This window comes from Octopus bimaculoides, chromosome 25 (assembly GCF_046866305.1).
Source record: "Octopus bimaculoides isolate indiv1 chromosome 25, ASM4686630v1, whole genome shotgun sequence".
NCBI classification, from domain to species: Eukaryota; Metazoa; Mollusca; class Cephalopoda; order Octopoda; family Octopodidae; genus Octopus; species Octopus bimaculoides.
Window position 1 is genome coordinate 23975331 of NC_142952.1, and position 20000 is coordinate 23995330.

Genomic DNA, 20000 nt, shown 5'->3' on the forward strand with positions numbered 1-20000 from the left:
CCACACATGGTACCTACTGACTGTAAACTGATCTATAATGTGCTATGGTACCAACTACTTAGATTTAGGTAATCTGTACTACATTGAAATACCTACGAACAGTCACGTGATCTATACCATGCTGTTGTACTTCCTAAAAGTGAACTGATCCCTACTACACTGTGGTACCTCCTGACAGGTGACCTGTATTTCACTGTGTTACCTACTAACAGTAAAGTGATCTATAACCTACTATGACACCTCCTTGTAGGTAACCTATGCTGCACTGAGGTACCTTTTTACATTTAAGTGATTTATACTACACTATGGTACCTACAGACAACTACATGATCTCCCTGACAGGTGGTACTCCCTGACAGGTGATCTGTACCACACTGTGGTAGCTACTAACAGCAAAATGATCTATACCACATTATGGTACCTACACTGAGGTATCTTCTTACATTTAAGTTGTACCTACAGACAACTGGGTGATCTATACCATACTATGCTATCCCCTGACAAGTGGTCTATAGTGTACTGTGGTACCTACTAACTAAAATGATCTATACCACACTGTGGTAGGTAGGTAACCTATATTGCACTGATGTACCCTCTTAGAGACAGCTAGGTGATCTATATCCTACTGTGGTACCTACTGATAGATGATCTATATCATGACTTGATACTTACTAGGTAATCTGTACTATGCTGTGGTACCTATATCAACATAATCTACACCAGGGTACCTACATAAACTTGACTGATCTATGCTATGTCGTGGTACCTACATACAGATACCTGATCTGTATATATACATATTTTCCTTCTCAGGTCATATCTATTCATAAGGGCTGGTTTCCCGGTTTCCATGGCGTATATATTCCCCATCTGGGTGGGACACCGGACCATCGCAGGATTACTTATTTTTGCCTGCTGAGTGGACTGGAGCAATGTGAAATGAAGTGATTTGCTCAAGGATATAATGTATCGCCCAGTCCAGGAATCAAAACCACAATCTTACAATCATGAGTCCAACACCCTAACCACACACCTCACCACACACACACACACACACACATATATACACTGATACCTAATGTGGGTGATTTGTACCACAGTATGGTACTTAAAATTTGGGTGATCTGTACACATTGTGGTACCAACTCACCATTAGATTATCTACACCATACTATGACACCTTGTAGATACTCTATACCACACTATCACACTCACTTGCAGTTAGGTGGTCTGTACAACAGTGTGGTACCTACATACTGTTCAGTGATATGTACCATTAACTATATTAACTATAGCACTTTGGAAGGTATATATGTCATACAACAGGACCTGCTTACATCTAGGGAGACTTGATTGTTGATCGTAGGTGAATGCAAGCAGGCCTAAGCTTAAGAGTGAATAAAACAAGTCATATAAATAGGAATGCTTAGAAAACAGAGAGAGAGAGAGAGAGAGATCTGCATGTGTGTCTGTATTTATACATCCTTGAAAAGTTGTAAATGCATAGATTCAGAAGGGGTAAAAGGAGTGGGGAAAAAATAGCAAAAGTTTGATGCTTCAGACATTTATCTCTTTAATGGTATGCAGGCATAATATGTACATTCACTTATACTTGTATCTATGTCTATGTATGTGTGTGTGTGTGTGTGTGTGTGTGTATGTGCTTATATATATATATATATATATATATATATATATAATTATAAAATCTGGTAATAATCATATATTAATTAATATCGATTAATTATCAGGAGGCCAGCACATCTAAAGAATCAAAGAGATTCAGAATCTCAGGGGATTAAGGTACATTTTTAAAAAATAACGTTGACCACTAACGTGGACAATTAATGTGCTAGAAATAGATCACATCTTGTGTCTATTAAGACCTAAATTGTTCTCAACATGAAATATAGCAGCATACTAAAATGTGAGCGGGCAAGACATTTAAATTCACCTAAAAAAAGCATTCTTAAACAGGAACCGGTTTCGGATTTAACAAATCTTACCATTTAGACACAAGATGTGATCTATTTCTAGCACATTAATTGTCCACGTTAGTGGTCAACGTTATTTAAAAGAAAAAAAAAAAAGAATATATATATATATATATATATATATATATATATATATAATTTGGAGAAAAGAACCACAATTCCTGAACTCATCCATGAAAATCCACAGTCACATATAGAATAATTTAATAAGTAAATACACTAAAAAGAACTATAATAAAAATACAATGTAATAATTATTAAAATAATAAAACGACTACATTGAGTTTTTACCTGTAAATTAAAATTTTTATCCTTAATATTATTATATCATAATTATACATATATATATATATGTATATTGTTGCTATTATGCAAAAGTGACATAAGTCCAAAACGTTGCTTTTTCAGAAAACGAAAAAATAGTTTCACCATTCCATAGCAAAATCGTTGTGCTACACTTTGACAGTTTTTGATATCTTGGCATCTGAAGCAGCTGAAGATAGTTTGACCAAAAGAACCAGCTATTACAAACAAAAATAAATATTGAAAACAATGCATTTGGTCAAATTTGGATATACGACAGTTTAACATAATAGTGATGAAAGTAGTCAACATTTGCATAAATACTATTTATAAAATGTATACACCACTACAAACAATATGTGTATGTATGTATGTATGCATGTATGTATGTATGCATGTATGTATGTATGTATATCTATATAAAGCTTTTGACGTATCTAAACATAATGTAATAAATTATTCCTCTGAAGAACCGTTGTGGCTTAACATCTTCTTGCCTTATGAAGACCATTGCAGAGAATGCAAATACTCACAATAGTGAAACATATGTAGAGAACAAATGACATAAACTGCATCTCCTGTTTATCATAATTTCTCAGACACACACACACACACACACACACACACACACACACATACACATTCACATAATAAATAATACATATATGTGTATCTTGCAGGTGTCTCCACAACTATCGGTGGAGGTTCACGTGACCCAGGCCGGTCGTATCCTGTACAACAAACTCGCAGCATTGGTTCAGCAGTACTACAACTTGTCTTCAACCACCGTAACAGGAATTCCAATGAAGGTAAGAGAGACAGAGATAGATAGATGGAGAGAGAGAGAGAGAGAGAGAGAGAGAGAGAGAGAGAGAGAGAGAGAGAGAGAAGGGATAGAATTTAATTGTCTGTATTTGATGGTTTAAAAGACGCACTGACATATTAGACAAATCCTGATTTCAACATTGACTATCTTTACTCTTTTACTTGTTTCATTCATTGGACTCTGGCCATGCTGGAGCACTGTCTTGAAGAAGTTTTAGTCAAATGAATTAACCCCAGTACTTATTTTTCTTTAAGCCTGGTACTTATTCCGTCAGTCTCCTTTGCTGAATTGCTAAGTTACTAGGATGTAAACACACCAACACCAGTTGTCAAGTGGTGGTGGTGAGGGGCAAACAGACACAAACAAACACACACACACACACACACACACATGACAAGCTTCTTTCAGTTTCTATCTGCCAAATCCACTCGTGAGGCTGTGACCAACCTGAGGCTAAAGTAAAAGATACTTGCCCAAGTTGCCACCCAGTGGGACTGAACTTGGAACCATGTGGATGAGGGGCAAACTTCCTACCACACAGTCATGCATGTGCATATTCAGGGAAAAAAAGTTGTTAGTGTATTGAAGCAGGTAATTATAGGTTCAACTTTGCATTTAGGATCTGGGGTGATTTTTTTGTTTTGGGACATGGGCATGAAACCTTTCAATCCTTCCTTTGTTTGCTGACCCATGCTGTAAGCCCCAATTAATAGTGTTTCACCCTTCTCTTACTGACCTGCCCAAAGTTTTCTGGCTCATGTTACAAAATCTCTCAAAGGCACTCAAAATGACCTCTTCATATTTAAATGCGAATTTCAGTGCAAAATTTCATTTGTACATTTGCAAAGATACATGATTTTATTAAGTAAACAATTGAGTTACACCGTTGAACATTATTTTGCATGATCTCTGAATTCTGTGAATTTATGGAGATTTTCTGTCATATTTTGATGCTTTGCTTTTCTGAAATTTTTCACTGTGGACATAAAAATGGATACCAGTTTCATGTTGTCTAGCAGTGGTTTGGAAGTGAAAGAATTTTTGATCAGAAATAGAAAAATCTAGTAAAATATACACTGAACATAAAAACCAGGTGTGTGATTATGAATTGGATAGTTCTATTTCCGAAGGTGAAATGATTCTGACAACAATTACAATAGCAATAAAAATCAGATGAATTTGTACCTGAATGTAGTAAGAATTTGAAACTGTTTTTCTTTGTTATCTTCAGGAAACGATTAGTTCTAACCACAGTCTTTCTAATGAAACAAAAATCATTAGATTATTATTTTTTTTTTACTGTTTCCTTTGAAGTGATTACTGCAGGAATCAATTGTTACACAGAACATAAACAAAAAGGGTAAAAAGATAGTTTCTGGTTTCCCACCTGCTTAGGAGATATCTGAGCGATTTAAGAATGGTGTATGTACATGCATGCGTGCATGTGTATATGTGTGTGTGTGTGTTTATTATATGCAATTTGATTTATAAATAGATTTTTTCAAATTTACCTTGCTTTTATTTCTTATTTACCTATAATTTTAATTTACCTGTAAGGTGTGTGTAACATATTTTAATTAATTTTTACTGTGAATCATTATTATATATGTTTCTATACATTTATGTACGTGTGTGAGTTTATTTCATTTCCTTAATTGGGTGTGTATTTCGTTTTTTAGTTTTCTTCAAAGATTATATTCCAGTATTTCATTCTGTTTTACCTTTGCAGTACCTTGTCTTATTCTGCATTAATTTCAATTGATAGATAATCCAGTAATTTGCACAATTCTTCTATATTAAAATTTTGTTGTCTTCTCGATTGAATATTAGCTAATAACTCATTTTCTATGGTGATGTTTAAACAGAATTAAAATGATTTTATATTTTGTTGAATATACCTCTGTTTCCACGTATTTTTAATTCACTTTGAGACAAATTATATGATAGATTTGGTTACGAACCTTTTGCTAAACTGTATTCCAAAAATCACATTAATATGTTGATAAAGATGAAAAAGAGGTGTTTTATGAAAAGTCTAAATTAATGATTGATTTACAATTTAATTAAAATACATAAGAGGTGTATTTTGACTAGAAATATAGTAACAAAAGGGCTAAATAAAAACAAGTCTCTCATTTGTATAACTCCTTCCACAACTACTCTGTCATTTACTCCTCTTCCCTCTCCTCCTTTGTCTCTGTTTCTTTCTCTCTGTGGATACATGTGTAGTTTTCTTTTACTCTCTGCCTGCCACCAAGCCTTATGTGTGCAGTCAACCAGCACTTCATATGTTAACCCTCTGTTCATCTCAAAAAGAAGATTGAGTTTCAGCTGTGCAAGATCTTCCTCGATTGTGTCAAGGAAGACATAGGCATTTTGAAAACGCTTATAACTGGTGATGAATCATGGGTTAGGGTGATGACCTTGAATCTCAGGCAAAAAAATCAAATTCCACTTGAAAAGAACAAAATTTCAAGATGTTGGGGAAATCAAAGAAAATATGACAAGGTGGTAGCTGCTCACCATCTGCAAAAGGGAGTTACAGGAATGCTTCCATCTATGGAAATGATGCTGGTGTGTTTACGTCCCCATAACGTAGCGGTTCGGAAAAAGAGACCGATAGAATAAGTACAAGGCTTACAAAGAATAAGTCCTGGGGTCGATTTCTTCGACTAAAGGTGGGGCTCCAGCATGGCCACAGTCAAATGACTGAAACAAGTAAAAGAGTAAAAGAGTAAAGTGTAACACCCCAACATTTCAAGTATAAACATTTATGGCTTGAACAAAGTTTGCTTGCCAATTCTTTGACTGAAACTTCATGATCTCTTTCAAGTTCTGCCAAAAGGTTCTTGTCATCAAACTCAATTGGACGTCCTGTTCAGGCCTTATCTTCAAAGCTGAAATCTCCACGTTTGAATTTTACAAAGTGTTTTCTGCAAGTTCTTTCCTTCAGGCATTCTTCTCCATAAGCTGATTGAATATTTCGAGTCATTTCTGTCGCAGAATTCCCTTTTTGAAACTCGGGAAGCATTATGTGCCTCAAATACTCCTTAGACACCATCATGTCTGAAGAGCTGAAGTTTCAAAGATTATTCTGCAGAATGAAATTTAATCAGTTTAAATATGTCCAAATACATATAAATATTTCTTGATGCCATTAGATATTATAAAATACTGTCAAAGCATTTACAAGTTGAAAATATAGAAGTCTGGACATTGCTCATGGGATGACCTGATATATATGTATGCATATATATATATCTTTTTATGTGTGTGTGTGTATGTGTATATATATATATATATATATATATATATATATATATATATATATATATAGATATTGAATTGGTGCATAATTAACAACCATTTTATTTTATTTTGGTGTTTTGGTTTCGCATGAAGTTAGAATAAAAAGGCATTGATTAATTATGCACCCACCCAATATATATATATATATATATATATATATATATATATATATAGCCTAAATTTTAACTGTTCCACTTCCTCAATCTGGATTTTTATTTGCATTCATAGCAGCTCAAGTTGCTAACTATGAGGTATAACAGATGTTTGCCAGCTTATCAAACTTTGATATGGGAAAAGCCTACAATGATCAATACCAATAAATTATCGTTATTTCTGAACATTATTTTTTATACTTACCATAGACTGCTCAAAGCTTACAAACTTCCTACACTTAGATCATTGGATCTTATAATAGCATACAGATAGGTGTGTGTGTGTGTGTGTGTACATATTCTTTTACATGTTTCAGTCATTTTGACTGTGACCCTGCTGGAGCTCCGCCTTTAGTTGAACAAATTGACCCCAGGACTTATTCTTTGTAAGTCTGGTACTTATTCTCTTGGTCTGTTTTGCATAACCACTAAGTTACAGGGACATAAACATACCAACATCAGTTGTCTAGTGATGGTGGAGCGACATACATACACGCACACACACACACACACACACACACACACACACACACACACACACACATACACATATATGTGACAGGCTTCTTTCAGTTTCTGTCTACCAAATCTACTCACAAGGCTTTGGTTGGCCTGAGGCTACAGTAGGTGCCATGCAGTGGAACTGAACCCAGAACCATGTGGTTGGCAGTATAGAAAATGGAGATTTGGTCATCCTCAAAATTTGTATCCCTTTATTTTACAATTTCTTACTGCATATGTTTATGTTATTAAAACCTAAATGTGTTTCTGCTGCACCAAATATGGACAATTTTACATGTAACTGGGCCTAATTTTCTGTGCAGGGTTTGTCCACTAGCTGGTGGCCAGACCTGAATGAAGCTGCACAGAAAATTACGCCCGGTTGCATGTGCAACTGTCCATACTCACTGCAGTGGAAATATGTGTAGGTCATGATAACATGAAAATATGCCGTATGAAATTGTTAAATAAGGGGATATAAATTTTGAGGATGAACAAGTCGTCATATTCTATATTGTTATAATTATTGCTAATATACACTCCAGATGATATTACGATCTAGTGAAGCAAACACAGAATTACCCATCAGTGGAATTTACAGCGTGAGTGACAACTAATAGTAGTCATAGACGTTAAATACTAATCGATGCAGTTAGCTGTAACATGGAACATAACAGAGAACCATCATGGTATCCATCTGGATAATATATTCCTTTAAACTCATGTTAAAAGAAATACTGTATATGTATATATATATATATATATGTATATATATATATATATATATATATATATATATATATATATATATATATATATATATATGCACAGAGAGAGAGAAAGTTTAATATATGTTAATGCACAAAACTCTCAGCACTTTTTATTCTTTTTTTCTTTCTGTCATTTGACTGCAGCCATGCTGGAGCACCGACTTTTGCTAAATATTAATAAAAATGTGTGTGTGTGTGTTTGTGTAGCTTTATAAATATTTATGATGGTGATGATGATGTGGATGATAGTGGTGATGGTGAAATTTCTAATATATAACGTACAACTCTACCACTATTTTTTTTTTTTAATGCCTCCTGTTTCTCCTCAGGGGGGCGGGGGGAATTGACAACCTTTGGCTCTGCTGTAGGGTACACTTCTCTATTTCATCACACATAAAAATGTTATAAAACTACACAGCAATGTATTGAGTACTTTATTTCATGTCAGGTGATCTAATTGCAAACTTTGCATACACACACACAGACACGTGCCCACACACACACACACACGCATGCATGCATATATTTACATGCATACATACATACTCACAGACCCATACGTACACCTTTGATTCCATTTTCTTCATCAGTTTCTATCTTCTTTTGAAACATTAATGTAGATAAATAATTAATAATAATCATAGTAGTTGCAGCAGCAGCAGCAGTAGTAGTAGTATTAGTAGTAGTAGTCATAATAATAATAATAATACCTGTAGTAATAATCATAATAATAATAATAATAATAAATGCCCTGTTGCAGTACCATCACTGGCTCTCATGACTTCTGATCTTAACTGATTAGAAGTGTAATCATGTACATCCATTTGTCTTGGTATAAAAAGATGGGCTACAGCAAATATTCTGCTCAATACCACAGATTTGCTTGTCAGTTGTTTGACCTTAACCAGTTGAGCATGTCCCTTGGTGGCTGACGATATGTGCATCTCTGATCATGAGCAGAAGTAGTGGGGGAGCATCATAGCCATGTGTTGAGAGGAATTCTTTGGGGTTTGAATAATTCACCTCTGGAAACATGGGTATTTTGTTCAATGTCCTCAAACAACCCTTATTCAGGGACCTTTTGGGCAGGATGGGTCTGAAGAAAATTCTAAGTGGGCTCCACCTGCAAGGTCATGTGCTGTTTGTCTTGATATAAGATCACCATGTTGTGCACATATGGTTGTGATGCATGTGCCTGGTGTACCCTTTTCAGACAGGTAGTCATGATGGGTATATTGGGCTTCTTATATTTTACCTCTGTGTCATTTTGATGGCATGCACTGCTCTCCCACTCAATAATAATAATAAAATGCTTTCTAATCGATGCATCAATACCAACAAATGACAATGTTTCTCTAAAAGAAACAGAGAAACTTTGAAAATACAAAGATCTGGAACTGGAGGTAACTCGAATGTGGAGTCTAAAAATGGAAACATTAGGTATGATAAAAAAAGACATTCAGACAAATACAGAACAAAAACACCAGGATTTACAAATGTATATAGCATACAAAAAATAGCACCACTAGGCACCACACATCCTACATAAAACACTTTCAATACAGTGAAAATAAGAGCACCACAATAAACCATAGCACATACCCAAGGCACAGAGAGCTGTGTTCGGTAGTGCAGGGAAAGCATGTGATAAAAATAAGACTACTGAATAATAATGATAATAATAATAATAATTTCTTTTCTTTGCCACCAGGGTGAAGGATGAGGGGGATGGTTGAAAGACAGACATAACGACTAGGGAGTTTACATATGATAAAGAAACAGGGTGGGAGTACGATAATAATAATAATAATAATAATAATAATAATAATAATAATAATAATTTCAAATTTTGCCACAAGGGCAGTAATTTTGGGGGAGGGGATAGTCGATTATATTAACCTCAGTACTTAACTGGTACTTAATTTATCAACCCCGAAAGGATGAAAGGCAAAGTTGACCTTGGTGGAATTTGAACTCAGAACCTAGCAACAGGCAAAATACTGCTAAGCATATCATCCAGTGTGTTGATAATACTGCCAGCTCACCACTTTAGTAGTAGTAGTAGTAGTAGTAGTAGTAGTAGTAGTAGTAGTAGTAGTAGTAGTAGTAATAATAATAATAATAATTGTAGTAGTAGTAATAGTAGTAATCATAATAATGATATTAATCATCATCATCATCATCATCGTCATCGTTTAACGTCCGCCTTCCATGCTAGCATGGGTTGGACGATTTGACTGAGGACTGGTGAAACCGGATGGCAACACCAGGCTCCAATCTAATTAATAATAGTAACAATAATGATAACGGTAGTACTAGCTGCAATCGTAGTAGTAGTAGTAGTAGTAAAATAGAGAATGACAAAAATGATGAAATATTTAATGCTCACAATTCACCGAAGCAAATATAAAGTAGAAAAACATGACATTAATCTGATGTAGACCAGTGGGTTTTTTTTTATCTTTACATTTTGTAATGGTTTGTTTTTTGATGATTTTGTCAACTTTCATTTGCACAATGCAATTGTAGTAAACTCCACTTTGTCTTTTTTTGGTTTGGTGTTTATATTTTTTGTTATTTTCTTTTTATTTGTTTTTCCTTTCTTTTTGTTTTAGATCTTGGCTGTTGTGTTTGTTTTTGAGATTTTTTGTCTTGGTTTTTTCCCCCCTGTTTCACCCTCTGCTCCCCCACTTCCCTATCCTACCAGTGTTTGATTTCTCAACAGACAGATTAACGAGATTAGCAATTTAAATAATTCTGCTAACTACTAAATACACCAGTAAATCAATAACTACATGTGTGTGTGTGTTATGTGTATATATATATGTGTGTGAGTGAGTAATATATATATATATATATATATATATATATATATATGTATGTATGTATGTATGTATGTATATATATATGTGTGTATGTATATTTAAGTTTCAAAAATTAAACAGGAAAACAACAAAAGAATGAATGGAAAATACACGCATAAGACATATGTATGTGTGTGTGTGTGTTTGTGTGTATATATAAATCTCTGTTGATTCACCAGAAGCGATAAATTACAGGACTCAATACAAATGTAGAGTGTTCTTTAATACATTCTAATTGAAAAGCTCTGATTTCCAATACCCACAGTCTCTTGTTTCCACTCATCAGCTGGTAAACTGTGAGGATCAGTTCACCAGATGATAATTGGAAGTGAGTAACTCTGAGTATTGGAGATTGAACCCTTTCAGTTATGATGTGTTTGTAGCTATGTGGTAATAAGCTTGGTTTCCAACTGTTTGGTTCTGGGTTCGGTCCCACTGTGTGGAACCTTGAATAAGTTTCTTCTGCAGCCTTAGGCTGCTGAAGGCCTTGTGAGTGTATTTGGTAGACAGAAAAGGAAAGAAGCATGTCATATATGTGTGTGTTTGTGTGTGTGTGTCTTCATATCTGTATTTGACCTCCACTACTGCTTGACAAGGGGTGTTGGTGTGTTTACATCCCCATTACTTGGGGCTTGAGACAGGTAGAATAAGTACCATGCTTTAAAAAAAAAAGCATAAATACTGGGTTCCATTCATTTGACTAAAAATTCTTCGAGTCAGTACTCCAGTATGGCCTCATTCTAATGACTGAAACAAGTGAATGATAAAAGATACATCGTCCTTTTAGTGTCCATTTTCCCATGCTTGCATGTGTTAGAAATTTGTTAAGGCAGATTCCTCTTCTTTCATGAATTCTCACATGTCTGGCCACAAGCAATTGCTTTGTGGCCAGACATGTTTTTGCAAAGTATTGGAAATTAATGACACTGCTTGTATAATAGTGACAACCATCTACAAGTAATATGCAATATGAAGACAAAGAACTGGAAACATGCTCACTCTGATATGGACATATATGGATTCATTCAATTATCCATCCATTCATCTATCCATTTGTACATACATACATACATACATACATACATACATACATACATACATACATACATACATACATACATACATACATACATACATGCATGCATGCATGCATGCATGTTTGATGGCTGCAAACTCTTGTTTGAGTATTGCCATCACCTGATTGAAAGTCCCACACATGCGAAGGCTACCGCCAGCCATTTTTGTGATAGGTCTTACTTTTTTTTTCAAGTTATGCCTGTGCATGATGATTTTTCTATAGTGGGGAAAGGATTTGCTCAAATCCAATCCCACTGTCTGTACATGGACAACATAAACTCATGAAGAAGAACTAGTCTAGATCAGTGTTGCAAGTTTTCTCTCAGAGTTTCCCCCTCCTAGAGAGGTGTTGTGACAACAACAGAGGGGGCTTCCACTCCCAATAGGCCAACCGCATGCATGGATACCAACCCAGGTATTTCCATGTCTCCGCACAATATGTATGTATGTACATACATACATACATAGAGCTGATTCAAAGACTACAGATCCAGTCCATCACTGGAACTGTAAAAATCTGTAGAACTTTCCAGAAGTTTAGCATTTAAGTATATATGAACATGTCTAGATATGCAAGTATATGCATGAGAAGACATACATAAAACAAAACATATAAATCTGTGCTTATACATACATACAAAATTACCTTGTTGATGTTGTTGAAATTCCAGTGAAAGAGCCTTGGATCTAGGTTAGGCGATAGGAAAATAAGCCATCAAAATTGACAATAAGATGCTAAAACTAGTTGAACATCACAAGAGGCATAAGAAGCTTCATTCTGTCATTAAGGAGAGCAAAAATTTTCAAGTGAGTTTATGCATAATACCCAGGTTGAACACAGTATGATGGAAGTGCAGCAACTGTTGTTGCGAAGAAGGTGAAATCAATGGCAATCGAAAAAGCATTTGGACAATTGGCTGATAGGTGGGAACAAAAAGCTGTACATAGCAAATATGAGACCTGTAGCAAACAAGCTGATGTAGACCAGAAGCACACCCATCAACGGCTATGGAGCTCAGGGCTAAAGGCAGAGAGCAAAGGCTTTATCTCAGCTGCTTAAGATCAGAGCTTATTGACATGAAACTACCAAGCTTTGGTGATGTAAAATGGAGTAGACCCAAAGTGCCGATACTGCTATGATGAGATTGAAACAGTGGACCACCTAATCTCTGGGTGTATGGTTTTAGTACCTATAGAGTATAAATCAAGACATGACAGAGTTGGCCAATATCTACACTGGCTAATATGTCAGTATTATAAAATCAAATCTTCTGACAAATGGTGTAAGCACCAACCTGAGGCTGTAACTGAGGGAGAAAATGTAATGCTTTCCAGTACATAGAGAAATGTCAAAGCTAATAAACCAGATATTGTTGTGAAAGTCCAAAACAATAAAATCTGTTTATTGATTGACATAAGCATTCCTTGTGATCATAATATCTTGAGAAAAGAATTTGACAAGCTCAAAAAATATAAAGATTTGCTGATTGAAATAAGAAAAATGTGGCATCTGAAGACGGTTACAATACCAGTGATTGTAGGAGCACTTGGAATGATAAAAAAAAGGAACTGAAAATTGTTTGAGAATGATCCCTGGCTTACCATCAATGCAAGAAGTGCAAAAGATTGTTTTAACTGATACGTCACATGTATTGAGATCATTGTTACTGTGAATTTTTTTTTACTTTTTCTCCCCTTTTCTTCCCCTTTTTTCATTTTTTATGTTCTATTTTTTCCTTCTTTCTTTCTTTCTTTCTCCCCCCCCCCCTTTTTCTACCGGATGTCTTCGTAAATTAACATATTTTAATGACCTACAAATGTGTACAGTGAGTTTCTTTGCCCTAGGTGTTGGGAGACACTTGGCAAGAAATGGAAACAAAACCGAAAGAAGAAAATACCACACTCATACTACTACTACTACTTATAATAATAATAATAATAATAATAATGATTTTATTTATTTGCCACCAGGGCGAAGGATGAGGGGGACAATACAAAGACAGGCATAAAGTGTGTGGGGGGGGGGTTTACATATAATGAAATGATAAAATAATTAGATAACAAAAAAAAAAAAATGAAAGTATACATGGTATACAATGAAAAGGAAGGGAAATATACATAGTATAGAGAGGTTTAAAAAAAAAAGTGTGTGGTGGAGGAAGATGATACAGATGTGGCCCTCCCGATACAGGAAGGCCTCTAGGGATAATTGAGGAACCCCACTGTCCTGGATTTCCCTAAACACCAAGAGCAAGTGCCCTCTCCAATTCCTTCACTCTGACTCACATGTCTACACTTAGAGAGGTACCCTCCACTCTTGCCATTTTCATAACTTTCACTCACCTTTCAATAAATTCACTTGAGGACAGCACCTCCCTCTCCACTCTCAGTTTCTTTTTCAAGTGAAACTTGAAGAAGTGAATGAGAGCTTTACCAAAGGGGAATGTATCTGTCGTCATGCCTTTCAGCCTTGTCCACCAGACCACCTCTTTTGCCACAGCCACTTGGCAAAAGAAAACTCCCTTGCCTGCTCAATTCAAGGAGGGCAGTGGGGCAAGACTCAGCTGATAGTCAGATCCATCCCGCATGTGACAGATGTTTTTCAACATAACCCCACAATGAGTGCATGCAGAATGGTTTTGTCACTCCACACACAGCTTAGAGAAGTCCGTCTGATAGCACATCTGTGCCTGTAGTGTTTATCTTGAACCAGTATCACCTCCTGGTAGCACTACCAGGCCAAGGACATCTGGAAATTATCCATGATAGTTCCTGACCAGAAAGTCCTTCAGAACACACTGGCCAGTTTGTTTTCATCGGTGCTTAGAGTATCCCCACCACTAATCCTCTATAAATTTCTAAAACTGAACATCCACTGATCCCATTGCCTGACTGGTAGAGGGCTGGGAGCGCCTGATGATATTCTAGGTGCCAGGTGCCCAGTCTTGGCCTTTTCTTCACTCAGGACTGCAGCTCTATCAAGGAGATGAGCTGCAGAAAGATGAGCCTTGCAAATGGAGCCACACACGCTCACCGTCCAGAAATTGTTTCAGGTGGCATAACCTAAGAGTGTGTCTGTGCATTAGGGGTCACAGCATACCTAATCCACCACTCAAAGGATAATAATAATAATAATAATAAGAAGAAGAAGAAGAAGAAGAAGGGTTTTATATTTTGGCTCAAGGCTTGCAAGTTGGGGTGGGGAGTAAGTTGATTTCATTAACCCCCTTGTACATATTTTATTGGCCCAGAAGGATGAAAGGCAAAGTGTACCTTGGTATAATTTGAATGTAAATATGAACTAAATGCTGCAAAGCATTTTCCCCTAGTGTGCTAATGATTGTGCCAGCTTGCTGCCTGAATAATAATAAGAATGATGATGATGATGGTGGTGGTGGTGGTGGCAGCGGTGGTGGTATAGGTACAGCACTCATCTACCAACAAGACTGAAAAAGATTGGTGCAAGTGTGAAGGTAGACCGCCTACAAAAATCAGCATTGCTTGGCACTGCAAGCATGACCAGTAAACAAGTCTCACCTTAGTCTGCTGGCTGTGGATAGCTAACACTTTCCATCATACCCAGCAAAATAAGCTGTGAATTTTCATATAATTAAAATAATAATAATAATAATAATAATAATAATACATGCCTTGATGCAGTACCAGACAGTGGCTCACATGGCTTCTGATCTTAACTGACTGGAAATGTTATGATGTACATTGTTTTGTCTTGGTACAGCAAATATTCTTTTCAATATCACAGATTTGCTTGTCAGTTGTTTGACCTTAACCAGTTGACCATGTCCCTTGGAGGCTGATGATATGTACATCTCTGATTACGAGCAGAAGTAGTGGAGGAGCATCATAGCCATGTGTTGAGAGGAATTCTTTGGGGTTTGAATAATTCACCCCTGGTAACATGGGTATTTCATTCAAAATCTTCAAACTACCGTTATTCAAGGACCATTTGAGTGGGATGGGCTACTTGACCTGATGAAAATTCTAACTGGGCCCCACCTGCAAGGTCATGTGCTGTGTATCTTGATATAAGATTGGTGTCATGCACATTTGGTTGTGATGCATCTTCCTGGTGTACCCTTATCAGATGGGTCGTCATGATGGGTATACTGAGCTTCGTATATTTTATTATCCTGGTGTCACTTTGATGATACTCAACTGGTACTTAATTTATCGACCCCAAAAGGATGAAAGGTAAAGTCAAACATGGTTGAATTTGAACTCAGATGAAATGCTGCTAAGCATTTGGACCAGTGTGCGCTAATGATTCTGCTAGCTCACTGCCTTCATAATAATAATAATAATAACAACAACAACAACAATAATAATAATAATAATAATAATAATAATAATAATAAACCTTTGTATGAAAAGCACAAAGCCTGAAATTTTGGGGGTGAGGCTAGTCGATTACGTTGATCCCAGTGCATAACTGGTATTTATTTCATTGACTTCAAAAGGATGAAAGGCAAATTTGACCTCAGCAGAACTTGAACTCAGAATGTAAAGACAGATGAAATGCTGTTAAGCAATTTGCCTAGTGTGCTAACAATTCTGCCAGCTTGTCACCTTAATATCAACAATAATAATAATAATAATAATCATAATAATAATGATAACAAAAACAACACCGCTTTCTTTATTCCCCACTAAGGGTTCACAGTAAATGTTGTGGATGGTACAGGGCAGTAGAATGTGGGGTTGCCTTTCATCCTTTTGGGGGTCAATAAAGTAAGTACCCATTAAGCACTGCAGTCAATTTAATCAACTTAGTTTCTCGCCTGAACACCCTAGCCTTGTGCAAAAAGACTTAGTGGCATTTCACCCATCTTTATATTCTGGTTTCAAATTCTGCTGATGTCAACTCTTCCTTACATCCTTTCGACATCAGTAAAATAAGTACCAGTTGCTCACTCCTTCTCTGAAATTACTAGCCTAATACTAAAATTTGAAATCTTTATGGTCGTCGCTGACGAGCTGACAGAGTCATTAGCATTCCAGCTTGAATGCTTACCTGCACTTATTCCATCGGCCTCTTTTGCCGAACCGCTAAGTTACAGGGACGTAAACACACCAGCATCGGTTGTCAAGCAATGTTGGGGGGACAAACACAGACACACAAACACATACACACACACACACATATATATATATATATATATATATATATATATATATATATATATATACTATATATAAAACAGAGATGTGTGTGTAATCGCTTTTCACGTGAAATCGACTTCACCAAATGCTTCCATACTTGTGATGCATGAATAATTTGACCTCAGATAAATGTTAGGCTCTTCATTTGATTTTTTTAATTAAAAATAAATAATATTGCTTTATATTTAAGATTCACTTCTTTAAAAAGGTTCCTCAATGTCAACTTCCGGTATTGACGTAACAACGGCAAAAAGCTTCACTCTCTATTTTGTGTGTGAGTGTGTATGAGAGAGAGAGAGAGAGAGTAAATACTACATATACACCGCTCTCTCACTCTGTCTCACACACATACACATGCACACACACACCCCTTGACTCACTCACACTCTGTCTCTTACAAACACACACATACATAAATGTATACAAACATATTTACAAAGACACACGTGTGTATGTGCGCGCGTGCGTGTTTGTAAGAGACAGAGTGTGAGTGCGTCAAGGGCTGTGTTGTCATATGCATACATCCAAAGATGTATGTATATTTATGCATGTACGTATACATGACAACAAACCTCTCTCTCTCACTCACACTCTGTCTCTTACAAACACACACATACATAAATGTATACAAACATATTTACAAAGACACACATGTGTATGCGTGTGCGTGCGTGCGTGGGGGGTTCCACAATCGCCATTTATTTCAATTACTCTTGTGAGGATATTCACGTAAATCATTTTTTTCATTTAATCCCCATTTTAGTTTTCGTAAAAGTTTCCAATTACCAATGAAGCTTTTTGGCACATCTTCAATTTTCCCCATTCATGCGAGGTGCCCAGCCATTATTCATCTGAGCGTCCATCTACAGAATGTCCTCAAATTTCTATACAGCATATTTTGCCTTTTTTTCTTCAAGTATATAAGCAACAATTTCATTCCCGAGCAACGCCGGTTGCCTCTGCTAGTATATACATATATACGACGGGCTTCTTTCAGTTTCCATCTATCAAATCCACTCACAAGGCTTTGGTCAGCCCGAGGCTATAATAGAAGACACTTGCCCAAGGTGCCACGCAGGGGGAATGAATCTGGAACCATGTGGTTGGTAAGCAACCTACTTACCACACAGCCACTCCTGTGCCTATAAAATAATTGTCAGCGAAGTAATTGATTTCCCAAACACCCCTGAAAATCCTTTATAATTATTATTATTATTAATATTTTTTCTTCTTTTTCTCAGTAAATATGTTTACCATAGCTTGTTATTGTTATTTTGAAATAACATAATACAAAAAGTTAATGTGATAATATATTTCTCATTTAAACTCCATTTCAAAACTGTAAATAAATGCTTTAATCAGCTTTTCTTATTTTATCCCAGAATAGCCATTCTCACATAGTATAATTAAAAATTTAAATAGACTAAGTTTCTCCAAGAAATTCCGTATAAGAAATGCAAATAAATGCTTTTAAGGCTGTTTTACTTATTAAATATTGACACAGTATAATAAAAAGATGAATATTGCAAGATATATGCAGGCATGGCTGTGGTAAAAAGTTTGCTTCCCAACTACATGGTTCTGGGTTCAGTCCCACTGCATGGCACTTTGGAAAGTACCTTCTATTATAGCTTCAGGTTGACCAAAGCCTTGTAAGTAGATTTGGTAGGCAGAGACTGAAAGAAGCCCTCTGTATACTTATATATATATATATTGTTTTCTTTTCCTCTCTCTGATAGGAGGCACAAGCACTTACACACACATGTACACAGATGACAATAATTTCTGCCTACCAAATTCAATTACAAGGCTTCGGTTGGCCCGAGGCCATAGCAGAAGACATTTACCCAAGGTGCCACACAGTGGAACTGAACCTGAAACCATGTGGTTAGGAAGCAAGCTTCCTAACCACACAGCCATGTCCACTCACTAATCACACTTCTTTTGCAATATCCTGCCACTTATATTATGACATTTGAATCCCAAGGCTACGCCCTAGCACTTTCCACCATCTAGAGTTCCCTCTTCCTTTACTCAACCGTCCCATTTATACTCTGATCCCCAACTCTTGTGAGTATGCCTGGCACTTTGCCACCATCTCTTTTCTGTTGTCTCCCACTCTCTCTCTCTCTCTCTCTCTCCTTCTTCTGCTCTTCCCTCATGTATCTCCTTTGTGGCAGCACACCTATTTCTGTCCTCATTCCTGATATCTCTCTCTCTCTCTCTCTCTCTCGCTGAGTAACCTTGTACCTCCTCTACAGCAAGGCACCTGTTTCTAGCACTTTGTCTCACTATAACCTTTCACTATCTGACACAAGATCACCTCCTCCAATGTCCCCTCCCCTCTCAAAAGATTTTTGTCTTGTAGGTTACTTGGTGACCCTGCCAGTGTAGGTGTCACTTAAAAAGCATCTAGTCCACACTGTAAAGTGGTTGGCATTTGGGAGGGCATCCAGCTGTAAAGACCTTATCAAAACTGACCTTATCTTGTGCTACATAAAAAGCACTCAGTCTATTCTGCTGGGTGGTTGGTGTTAGGAAGGGCATCCAGCTGTATAAAGTGTGTCAAAACAGTCACAAAAGTCTGGTGCAGGCTTCTACCTGGTCAGCTCCTGTCAAACCTTCCCACCCACACCAGCATGGAAGGGAGACGTTAAATGATGATGATGATGATGATGATATATATATATATATATATATATATAGTGTGTATGTCTTTGCGTCCATGTTTGTTCCCCACCACTACTAGACAGCTGGTGTTGGTGTATTTACCTCCCCATAACTTATCAGTTTGGTAAGAGAGGCTGATAGATTAAATACCAGGCTTTAAAACAAAATATATTGGCATTGATTTGCTCCCCAGAAATCCTTGAAAGCAGTGCCCCAGAATGGCCGCAGTCTAATGACTGAAACAAATAAAATGTATGTAAATGGAATAACTCCCTTTTAAACTGTAAATAAATATCGTATATATAGTTTTTAGTTAGAGCGCATGGCACAGTGGTTAGGGTGTTGTACTCACG

At 36.4% G+C, this 20000-nt stretch overlaps 1 protein-coding gene across 2 annotated transcripts in view; it reads left to right on the plus strand.

Annotated features, from left to right (window-relative positions):
- Positions 1-2947: 2947 nt before the first annotated feature.
- Positions 2948-20000, plus strand: part of LOC106878832 (integrator complex subunit 13) — a 246781-nt gene continuing 229728 nt past the window's right edge. The window contains exon 1 of one of the 2 annotated variants that reach the window (XM_089342253.1): positions 2948-3106. In XM_089342253.1, the coding sequence (XP_089198379.1) occupies positions 2963-3106 (144 nt within the window). In that variant the 5' untranslated portion in view covers positions 2948-2962. The remainder of the gene's footprint in view (positions 3107-20000) is intronic. The other variant, XM_089342254.1, reaches the window with a different exon arrangement.